General features: G+C 60.8%; 1 protein-coding gene across 1 annotated transcript; it reads right to left on the bottom strand.

The window, feature by feature from the left end:
- Positions 1 to 231: 231 nt before the first annotated feature.
- SP1 (Sp1 transcription factor) lies at positions 232 to 10,713 on the bottom strand (the record flags this gene model as incomplete). Its single annotated transcript, XM_042829601.1, has 4 exons — positions 10,549 to 10,713; positions 8,498 to 9,983; positions 631 to 799; positions 232 to 431 (listed from the first exon to the last, which is right to left on the bottom strand). Coding segments are annotated over exons 1-4 (1,936 nt in total), but the record flags the coding sequence as incomplete, so codon positions are not given.
- Between the last annotated feature and the right edge of the window lie 411 nt (positions 10,714 to 11,124).

Below are 11,124 nucleotides of genomic sequence, written 5' to 3'. Positions count from 1 at the left end.
TCCTGAAATATCATAGAAGGGCTTGAATTTGGGTCCTTAAAGATCACAGAACAGTTCCTTAAAGATCACAGAACAGTTCCCCAACCACTTTCCCTCCTTTTATCTCCCCTCTCCACAACAGAAATCCCAAAGGAGAGCTCCGAGCCCCCCAGATGGGCTCCCTGGCTGCACCATTCCCCCCCCCCCCCGCCGCCCCCGCCCCCCCACAGCGCCCCCCACCCCAGGCCTTACCTGTGTGCGTGCGCTTGTGCCTCTGCAGCTCATCGGAGCGGGTGAAGCGCTTCCCGCACAGCATCCACCCGCAGATGAAGGGCCGCTCCCCCGTGTGCCACCGCAGGTGGGCCCGCAGGTGGGAGGTTTTGCCGTACACCTTCCCGCAGCCCGGGATGTGGCAGATGTGCTGCTTTTTTTTACCTGGATCCCCAGAGCTCCTAGAAGAAGGCGAGGGCGGGAATCAGAACAGCCCCGACGGCGTTTCCCCCATCCCCATCCTCACCCGACAAAACCCAAACACCGCACGGGTGACCAAGAGCCAGCTTCCATCCCTTGGCCATGAGATGCATCCCATAAACGCAGCTCCGGCAGGGAAGCAGAGCCCGGCAGCAGCAGCTGCCCCGCACGCAGCCTTACCTCCCCTCGCTGTCCTTGCAGTAGGGACAGGTGCAGGCTTCCCTCCGCACCTTCCGGCCCTGCTGGGGCTGTGGGTCTGGGCTGGTCTCCCCTTCCTCCACCGCTGCGCTGTCGTCGCCCAGGCCGTCCCCGCTGGCACCGTGCAGCCCCAGCTGGGCGCCGTGTTCCCCTGGAAGGCAAAGCAGGGATCGGGATGGGAGTCCACAAGGAGGAAAAGGGGACTGAGAGGTGACCCCGTGCCCACCCCGACAGCCTGACCGAGCCCCAGGATGCCATCAATCCCGGCTTCCTCCCTCAGCTTTCCCTGGTTTTCCATCCCTGCAATCCCACCTCCGGCCCCCAGCAAAGCCGGTGCTCCGTGCCCACCAACGGTGTCCAGATCAGAGCTCAGAGCTGAACTCCTCAGCAAAACCAGACCTCCAACGTCCCTCTCACCACCTGCCAACTATCTCAGCTATTTCTAGTGCAGAAAAGCAAAAAATGTAAACCCAGCAGCACCGGGCGGCTCCAAACAGTGTCAGCGATAAGGAAAGCATCAACAGCACTGAGGGGAGCCCTGCCCTCCCCAGCAAGGCCTGCTGCTGGCATTTCCTCATTCCCACATTCACACCTCACACCGTCGGGGCCGTTTTCCCTCTCCTCTCCCTGCTGACAGCTCCAAAAATGACCTTTGCTGGTTCTCTTCCCTTAAAAGCCCCCTTTTCCCCTCCATTTCGGGGCTCGGTGGACCAGCCCGCCCTTCCCAAGCATCTCAGCTTCAATCCCAACCCAGGAGCAAATCGGTAGAGCAGATGCGGCGCCTGGTGCCAAAATCCCCCCAAAAAGAGCAGCAATAAATAACGCAGCCCGGAACGCCGCCGATTGGCAGAGATGTTAGCAGCTCCAGCTCCTGCTTAATTACTGCAATTACAAAAAGGGATGCACATATAAAGTTGAAAAATCATCTGGCACCGCAGGTGGGACGCATCCCCCCCCCCCCCGGAGGAGCCATTCCCAATTATGAGCCATAGGGACGGCAGTGCTGAGCTCTCAAAGGCAGACAAACATAAACCATTCGTAACGGGGGGGGGTTGAAGGGCGAGGAAGTTTTCAAGCCTATCAGTTTTCATTGCCGTTTTATTGCTCTGCAGCTTATGCTGTCATCTAATTGCTTCTCCAATAACCCCAGCTACACTTCACAAGTGTTTTATTTCCCTTCCAGCTCCGCTGCTTGATGGTTTTCATGCCGGAGAGCTGCGCCGGCAGGCTGAGTAATCTCTTTTCAGCAGCAATTAACATATGCTAATGGGGCTGACGGCAGATTTAGGGCTGGTCCCAGCCCCAAATTCACCTCTTCCTCCCAACCTTCTGAGATAAGGAGGTCTGTAAGGTGGGAAGAGAAACCCGGACAGGCAGAGGAACCTGATGGGGTTCAAGCGTGGGGTTCCTATGCATGGGGAGGAGCAAACAGACATCAGTGCAGGTCAGGGGCTGAGCTGCTGGAGAGGAGCTCTGCAGAAAGGATCTGGGGGTCCTGGCAGCCAGCCGGGCCAGCAGTGCTGCCCCGGTGGCCAGGATGGTTCCCTGGGAGGCACAGAGCGAGGCCAGCAGGGTTAAAAGGGCCGCGCTGTCAGCTGTGTCAGTGATTCGCCCCGCATCACACAGGACTCACCCCAACTCTGCTCCCCGCTGCCTGCAGAGGCTCCGCCAGCAAAGCAGCAACCTTGGCTTTAAGAATCTGGTTTTCCGTGCTCTGGGAGCAGGCAGCAGAGCGAGCAGCTCAGGTGGGATCCACTGCGGGTTCTGTCAGCCTGTAAACCTTTACCGGCTGCAGGATGGGAGCAGTTCTGCAGCCAGGAAGGAGCTTCCAATCCCAGAGGGCAGAGGGAAAAAGATGGAGATGTTCTGGGAGAGCTTCTGGCCATGTCAGCAGCTCTGTTACCAGCAGGTGTCAGTGGTGCCTCAGGAAGATGAAAAATCACCAAAAAGAGGACGGGGGCAGCTCCCAAGGATGTGACACACAGCGAACGCATCAGCCTTTGGCTTCCTCCTCCTGCACCGCCAGCGTCCGGCGGGAGGAAGAGCTCCGGTCTCAGCCTCTTCATCACACGAGGATGCTTAACGAGGCTCCAAACGAGCTGCTCTGCGGATTTCCACAGAAAGAGGAACAGAAAGAGCAGAACTTCTGCTGCTGGGGACGGAGACGCTACAGGAAGCAGAAGGGCTGCAATCAAGGAAACAAGCCCTGACTCACTCAGCCACTGCTGCTGTCGCAGCGTGGACGGATCCCGAGCAGGAGAGCGGGGCTCCATCCAGGTGTCACCCATCAGGTGAGGGCTGTGCCCACATCCTGACCCCACAGCAGTGGGGCTGAGGGTTGGAGGATGGGCTGCTCAGAGCTGCGCCCACCCCAGGCTGCTCCCCTCTGTCCCACGGCTGCGGCACACAGCTTTCCTCTTTTTGCCATTTCCAGGAACTGCCAGAAGATCTTTGCAGCTTCCTGTGAACCTTGGAAGGGCTGAAGCCTGGGCTCCGAGCAGAGACCCCCAAACCTTTCTGCAGGGCTCCTCCAGGCCACAACCACGGCTCTACAGAGGCTTATTTTCCCCCCTAAAGGCGCTGCCCTGGTTGTGCTCACACCACAACGGAGGAAGGCTGCCGAATGCAAACCAGGTCCTGCTGCTCAGTGCTGGGCACAAGCTGGCATCCCTCCGGATTGCCACCAGGTTTGGAGATGCAGGCCGGGCCCTTTGGCAGCACCACTGCTGCACCCCCCGCAGCATTCAGTAAATTCAGCACAAACCCTTCCCGGTGCCCCCCCAGCTCTTACAACATATGTTTACAGGCTAAAAGCAGCACGGGAGGAACCGAGGTGGTTTTGTTTCTAAGCTTCTTAAGCCGACAGCTTGCAGCTCCCAGATTAGAGATTTCCCTGCTGCGTCTGCGCCGTCCTGAGAGGGGGGGCTGCAGCAAACGGGACGGGAAAACACACGAGGTTCCCCCCCCCAAAAAAAAAATACAGTGGGGAATGGAGGATCCCACACCGGTACCTTGGAACCGCTTCAACCTTCCAACAGGCAAAAGCCCACGCAGCGCTTTGCAGGCTGCTGGCACGTCATACAGAGGGGAAAAAAACCCAAGGCTTCCTTCTGGTAATCTATGGCTCGCATCTAATTAAGGTATAAATAAATTACGGCAGGGGAAGACGGATGGTGTACGTGCACGCTTCATCCTTCGAGTCTCAGGACGTGCCGAAGCCTCCAGAATACTGCAGCTTCAGAGGAGAACGTGGTGGAGGGAAACCAGCTGGATAATTGACGTTTATTATCTGCACTAATATAGATTGCTTCCAAGACCAAAGCTTTTGTGCTGCTGCCAAGCCCCCGGTCCGCGCTCAGGTCAACGGAGTCCTGAACAAACACACAGCAAAAAGCAGAAAGCAGGGGGGGATGCGCTGTGAGAGGACGGGGTGGGAGGTGGCACAGGGACCTCCTGGCCCTGCCTGCTGCCCTGCCATTAAAAGCCCAAAGCTTTGGGCTCGGGGCTGGAGGCCGCGCTGCAGACAAAGTGCTGCTTGTCTTCCAGCTGCTCAAAGCTCGGGCCCAGTGGTTTTATTTAGCAAACTGAACCGAGGTGAGAAACGCTCTGCGGATGGGAGACGGGGCTGCTCAGAGCCACCCCGGGTGACCTCCAGAGGGGACAGGAGCGACGTTCATTCCCGGGAAGGAGCTGGAAAGAAACGGCTTCTTGTGCAAACAGCAGCGCTGGCAGCCACAGCTGTGCTGAGCAGGAGAGGAAGAAGGGAAAGAAATCGGCGCTGTGCAGCACAGAGCTTCAGCTTCCAGAGGCACAGAGACGACAGCACGGCTCCAGCAGCAAAACAAGGGCAGCAAGGCCCCAAACCTGACAGCACAGTGTGAGCCCTGCACGGAACACAGCACCAAACCTTCCCAGCGCCCAACAACGCTGCGCCTCGTCCCATTTCCTCCTCCTTGCCTTCATTCCTTCTCTATTTTTGGCAGCCTGTGAGCTCCGTCTGACTGCTGCTCTCCCACATCACATCCCGGAGGATCACCGAGGAGCGCAGTGCGGGTCGTAATGCAGCCCCTCCATTTTTATCTCCTTTCATTTCCTCGCTCATCTTCAAAACGAGTGGAAGCCATTGATGTCAGCGAGCCAAGCTCCATCTTTGTAATAATCCTTCCGAGTTCTCTGGGTTACAGGCAGGGGTGCAGGGAACGTGCGCCGCTCAGCCGCGTGCGATGGTGCAGATTCGAAGTCAGGCTGCAGCACATTGAGTAACTGCCACTTCTTCTGCAGTTGAACGACTTGAAAAGCCACACGGTGAGCACTGCGATCCCCTGCCATGGCTGGAAGTCTCCGTGCGTCACCATTAATCACACTTCCTTCGGAGAAGCACTCAATGGGCACTGAGCTGGCAGGTCTGCGCCCATCCGCCTCTGCCACCCGCAGTCGTGCGCAGGGACGTCGCCTCCTGCGCTCACACCGTGACCCCCAGGCTGTGCCAGCAAACTCGGTCGCACTGAAAACCATCCCCACACGTCTCCTCTGCCCTCTGCTCTCCATTGGGATTGCTGCAAGGCTGAGATCGTGCCTGCACTGCTGGAAAACTCCGCTGCTGCAGCAGCGACCCTGCGGCACCAACAGCTCCGACCGAACCACACCGGGCTGAGTGAAAACCCTGCAGCGATGGGCAACGAGGGTCTGAGCACAGCCAGGAGGGGACAACGGGCGGAGAAATCCCCCCTCACACACAGGATGTACCTACAGACCCCAAAGCTGGGCCGCGCTGCTGCCCTCTGCAAGGAGGACTGGTAACATCTCAGACCCAGCAGGGGCCAAAACGCAGCTCTGAGCTGTGCAGACTGAAGGGGAGGGGAGGGCAGCGCTGAGCTGGGCGGGGAAACTGGAGCACAATCACAGCTATGCACACCCAACCAGTCCGACCAGCAGCGCTGCAAAGCATCCCGGTGGCCTCGAGGAGGAGGAGGAGGAGGAAGGGCAGAGCTGCCCGCAGTCCCCACGCTGTCAGCGGTGCTGGGAGGGCCCCGCGTGCTGCCTTGCAGTCACACCACGCTTTTCACCCCGCAGAGCTGAAGGAGAGGGCAGCCAAAGAGCTGGGAGTATTTCGGGTCCGGCCCCGCGGAGTTCAGAGGAGGAAGTTTCACAAAGTCATTATTTTCTGCACTGATGTCATGGGCGGAGTGAGACAAACAATTACAGCGCGTGAAGGGGAGAGCCTGTCAGGGCCTGCTGGCCCGAGATCCGTTCCAAAGCTCCCCTCCCCTCCGCGGATGATGCCATGGGGATGTCTCATCAAGGCCACGCTACAAAGCTGCCCTTAAAAACACAAAATGGAGACAATCGGGGCTTTGTGCCGACGGCAGACGCAAAGTCAGGGCGCACAGCTGGGGATGCGCTCAGCACCCGGGGTCCAAAGGGCCGCTGGCTGCACCGAGGATCCGTGGGGCTCCGATCGATGCCTTGGTTTGACCACGAGCCTTCATCCATGCGAGGGTCGGAGCCTGGGGACGGCCTGAAGGCCGCAGGGATGTGAGAAGTGGGTCCAGAGTGGATTCAGGCAGTGTGGATGAGGCTGGGGGGCGCTCACTGCGGTGGGGCCGGTCCCTCCGTGTCCCTCCGTGTCCCCCAGCAGTGCAGGGATGAGGCTCCCCACGTGCCTTGGATCTTTGCCCACCAGTGGGGACATTCTGGCATCCTCAGAATGACCAGCATGCCTCCAAGGCAGCGTGACTGGCCCAAAAAAGAGCCCTCGGTGCCGCTCTCCATGTGTGCCCACAGCTGGGGGGCCTTTCCCAGGGCAGGAAAACGATGCTCAGCTGTCTGCCACAAAACCAGGGGGCTCCAGCACTGCCCCAGCACAGCCTACTGACCAGCAAATGCCGGAGCCAGGCAGTGCCCCTCGTCAACCAGGGCTGCAGAGGGGCAGGGATGGGTGTTTGTGGCTGAGCCAACACCAGAGCTGTGGGTCACTGACGCCCCACTGCTCTCCTCGACAGATTGGGCAGAAGGCAGAAGCGAAACCACAGCATCGCAAACTTCTCCAAAGCCCCGCTGGGCGCAGCCACCACCTCCCAGGGACACAGAACGACCCCTCCTGGCACTGCAGGGACCATCAGTGACCCCACTGAGCACGGGCAGCCGAGTGCCAAAGCATCAGCAGCCCCCAAAAAACCTCATTTCTTCACCTCAGAGCTCCCTATGGGCTGGGGCAAAGTGGCACTGAGACACTGTGAGGGATCTGGGGAGGGGCCGAGCCGGTTCGGGGCCTGTTTGCCTGCATGCCATCCCATCACAGCCACAGAGCTCACCTCTCTGCTGCTAATTGGCAGCCGTCAGCTAATTAATACAATCGTGGCCTGAACTACAGCTGCACCGGGAGCTGTGCTTTGATTTTAAAACCCTTTTTAGGCTGTCTTCTTCTCGAGGGGGATCTGTCCCCTCTCTGCTCTGGGCTGCACACGACAGACGGAGCCTCAGCCACGTGGAAGCAGCAGCAGCAGGGCAGAAACCCTCCAGGACCTCACGCAGGCGGGTCGGCGCTGCTCAGCACTGAGCCCTGCGGCCTCAGGTCCCCACAAACCCTTTGAAACCCGAAGCCTGCCCCGATCCAACTTCACACCATCAAAGCATCGCCTCGATGTCGCATCCTCCCGGCTCCGAGGCAGCAAATGCGACAGGGCGTGCAAAGGGGCTGCGAAAGGCGCTGCAGAGTTGGGGGGAAAAAGAAAGGAAAGAAGAAGGGGAGGAGGAGGAGGAGGAGGAGGGGAGCTGGGGGTTGGTCTCGGGAGCGGAACTCCCTCTGAGGGCAGAGCCAGGCAACAGACCAGGATTCCCCCATGTGCTGCTGGTGGTTTTCAAACACTGCACGCACGCGGCACGACGCCACGGACCCCCGGCTCCTCCCCGAGCCCACGCTGCTCCCGTGAGGTTCGGGGCAATGGAGATGGGGATGAGGCAGATCCTGACCGCGCCGCTGCCTGCAATACCCCGGCGGATGCCTGCGAGCCGAGCTGCTGTAGCAACAGCCCAAAATACTGCTGCAAAACAACCGCGGGCCAACGGCCACGGCGTCTCGCGAGAAGGAAGCGGGGCTGAGCAACGCCTGCGCTGCCTCTAAATCCAGCAGCGGCCCTTTTAGCTGCAGCCAGAACGTTACAAACAAGGAAAACGAGCAGCGAGCAACGAGCGGAGCTTCGTGCGGCAGCGATTCCTTCTCACACGTGGCACTTTTTTTGGGGGCAGACGCCGGGAGCAGCCCAGGCTGCAACGGGAACACGGCGTCCCTTCAGCACAAACACACCCGGCGAGAGCTTCCGCTGCTGCAGCGGCTCCCCAGGGCTTTCTGGGCTGTTTGTTTTTCTGGAGGAGGGCGGGGGGGGGGAGGGGGGAGGTTGCTGAAGACCTTTTGCTGCGTTTTTCTGCGTCCTACACGCAGTCGTGGCTCTTCCTGCCCCCCGCCCCCAAGCCCTGTGCCCTCCCCAGCGCGCTGCTCAGCCCCCTCCCCAGCGTTTGTGCTTCACCCTCAGCTAATTGCTCAGCCCTGCTCGCTGCCCACCTCTCCTCCCTGTGCTCCACTCGCATCTGCTCAGCCAGCAGACAGCTCACCAGAGCCAGAACTTCCCAAAGCTGCTTTCGGTGTCACTTGGCCACCAGCAGAGGCTCACTGTTCCTCTCTAAGGCTGGCACGAGCACCAGGCTGCTTGCCAGCTGGATCCCACATCCATTACCCCCGGATCCGGCTCCAGCTCGGTGCCACCAGCACACCGCCGGGCCCAGGCACCACGGTTTCACCTTCGATTTCCTCCACTTGGCTCAGGGAGGGGACCAAGCCCATCCCACTTACCGGTAGCGTTGGCGATGGCCAGCGGCAGCCCCGGCAGCTGGTGCACTTGGATCCCAGACGCTCCCAAGGCACTGAGGTTAATAGTCTGGAGGCCTGGCATAGAGGAGAGCTGGGCGGCGTTGACCGTCACCGTGCCGCTGGGGAGGGAGGCGATGGGGGTGAGCGTGGTGCTGGTGCTGCCCGTCTGCCCCAGCGACACTCCTTGCATGGGGGCCAAGGTGATTGTCTGCGCCTGGGGGTTCTGCACCTGCAGGTTCTGGAGCTGGATGGTCTGCCAGCTCACCTGCCCGTTCGGCCCCACCGTGGGTGTTCGGATGATGATGGGCCCGGAGTTGGGCACAGCCTGGAGCTGGAGGTTCTGCAAGGCATCCTGTGAGATGGCTTGGGTGGCGAAGGTCTGGCCGGAGAGCGGGGCGGTTTGCAGGGCTTGGATCGTTTGCCCCCCCTGGACTAACTGAGGCTGGATCAGGATCTGCTGCTGCTGCTGCTGCGACTGCTGGCTCTGATCCCCCTCTTTCTGCTGCCCCGGCTGCAGAGCCACCCCAGAGACCTGGCTCTGCAGGGAGTCCGTGCTGGGGGCCCTTTGGGGCGTCTGCACTTGGACGTTCGTCCCCACTGTGGAACTGCTGGAGAAATTCATGATGCCCATGTTACTGGTGGTGGTGGTGGTGGAATAGCTGTTGGCGTTGGTAAAAAAAGAGCCGGAAGTGGCGTGGGACGTGGCAATGTTGGACGAGCTGATGGCAGCACCTGAGGTGGTGGGCTGGGAGCTGCTGTCCGGGGAGCCGGAGCCGCTCAGGGTGACGGTCTGAGAGGTGGGGGCCAGGCTGGCGGCCACGCTGTTGACGGGCAGCAAGGTGATGTTGCCATTGAGAGCCACGGGGACGTTGGCCACGTACTGGGTTTGCCCTGAGAGGGTGTTGTTGGCCAAGCCCACCCCCTGGATGGGGACGGCCTGCTGCAGCAGGTTGGGCATGGCGATGAGGTTGCCCGTCCCCGCTCGGCTCGTGATGATCTGCTGGTTCGTGCCGGGGATGATCTGGAGCTGCCCAGAGGCATCCTGCTGCACGTTGACTTGGGTGGGGGTGGTGGCAAACTGGAGCTGCTGCCCGTCAATGGTCTGGAACTGGGGAATGACTTGGTACTGGATGTTGGGGATGACGCCCGGCAAACCCGTGAGCACCTGCTGGTTCTGCAGGTTGGAGGCAGCCGTGACCACGTAGGGCCCCGTGCTCACAGGACGGCTTTTGGAGGGATCTCCGTTGCTGCCATTGCTGCCCTGCTCCTTGGAAGGCGTCGGCGTGGTGGAGCCAGTGGAAATGATCTGCCAGCCGTTGGCCGACTGCGCGATCTGGGCAGCGGCGGCCGTCAGGTCCAACTCACCGCTGCCGCCTTGCTGGCCCTGAGAGCTGTTGGAATTCTCGTTGGGAGACTCAATCCTGCTGCAGGTGGCAGCCAGCAGAGCCAGCGGGGACGGCTGCGACTCCTGAGAGGGGAGAGGAGGAGTTAAAGGAGAGGGGAGGGCGGCCCCGTGGGCAGGCCGAAAAGAAAAGGAGGAAAAAAAATAAATAATAATAATAAAAAAAGGCAGGGAGGAGCGTACTTGGAAAAGATAAACACTCCTTCCTGAGAAAACCCACGCACAGCCGGAAAAATACAACTGCCAGACACAGGGCTGTCAGGCCGGGACAGATTGAACCCACAGAGAAAAACCCTTTGGGAAGGGAAGAAAGGGGAGGGAAGGAGGGAGGGAGGGAGCGCGTGAGAGAGCCTCCCCCGCCCAAACGCAGTGAGAGCTCCTGTAAAGCTGCAGGACAGCAGCTTCTGGGATTTGCAGCCTGTCTTGGACACCCCAACCAGGCACAGGGCGGTGGTGTCACCCTTTTGGGGTCACGGCGACGATCCCTCACGCTCTCTTCCTCACCCCAGGGAAAACAGGCTGCGCAACGCTCGGCTGAGCTGAGCAAACAGGGAGGCTGTGGACTTTGTGCCAGGGCAAGCAGAGCCAGGAAGCCGTGACATGGAGCGTGCCAGGGGCTGCACTCACTCACCTGGCCCTCCCCAGCCGGTGAGCTGCTGTCACTGCTGCCATCTCCTTCGCCCCTCTCGGGCGTTCCCTTCACCGCTGCCATCTCCTCGGGACTCTCTGAATCTACACGGGCAGACAGAAGGGGTTACAGACATTTCCGGGCCGTGGGGTGGAGTGTTGGGGGTTGGGGGGGGGGGGGGGGGGGGGGGCGCGGGCCGGGGGGCGGGGGGGGGGGGGGTGAGGAGGGCACGGGGCAGGGCGCTGAGGGGCAGCTGGAAGCAGGATGGGTGGGGGAGGCCCAGGCCCGGCTCCAGCTTCGCTCCTCCCCGCCCTCAAGGGGACACTCCCTGCTCCCCCACCCCCCTCCTCCGCCCCAGGGCCTCCCCGTTCCCCTCCCCGCAGCCCCAGGAGCTCAGCCCAGCCTCGGCCCACCCCCCTCACCCTGCCCACGGGATTCCCCCCCCCGGCCAGATCCTCCCCCCGGGCCCTAACAGGGATCCCAACACCCAGGGATCCGTGCTGTGATTTGCCCCCCTCCCCCCTCGGCAAACCCCTCATCACATTCCAGCCTCCGCATTTCTTTCCCCAAAGGCCCCCC

Source organism: Centrocercus urophasianus, unplaced genomic scaffold, assembly GCF_019232065.1.
Source record: "Centrocercus urophasianus isolate 14NV4802_14NV808 unplaced genomic scaffold, USGS_Curo_1.0 seq_312, whole genome shotgun sequence".
Taxonomy (NCBI): domain Eukaryota; kingdom Metazoa; phylum Chordata; class Aves; order Galliformes; family Phasianidae; genus Centrocercus; species Centrocercus urophasianus.
The sequence above is the reverse complement of the archived record's forward strand: the minus strand, read 5'-3'. Positions and strand labels throughout refer to the sequence as shown.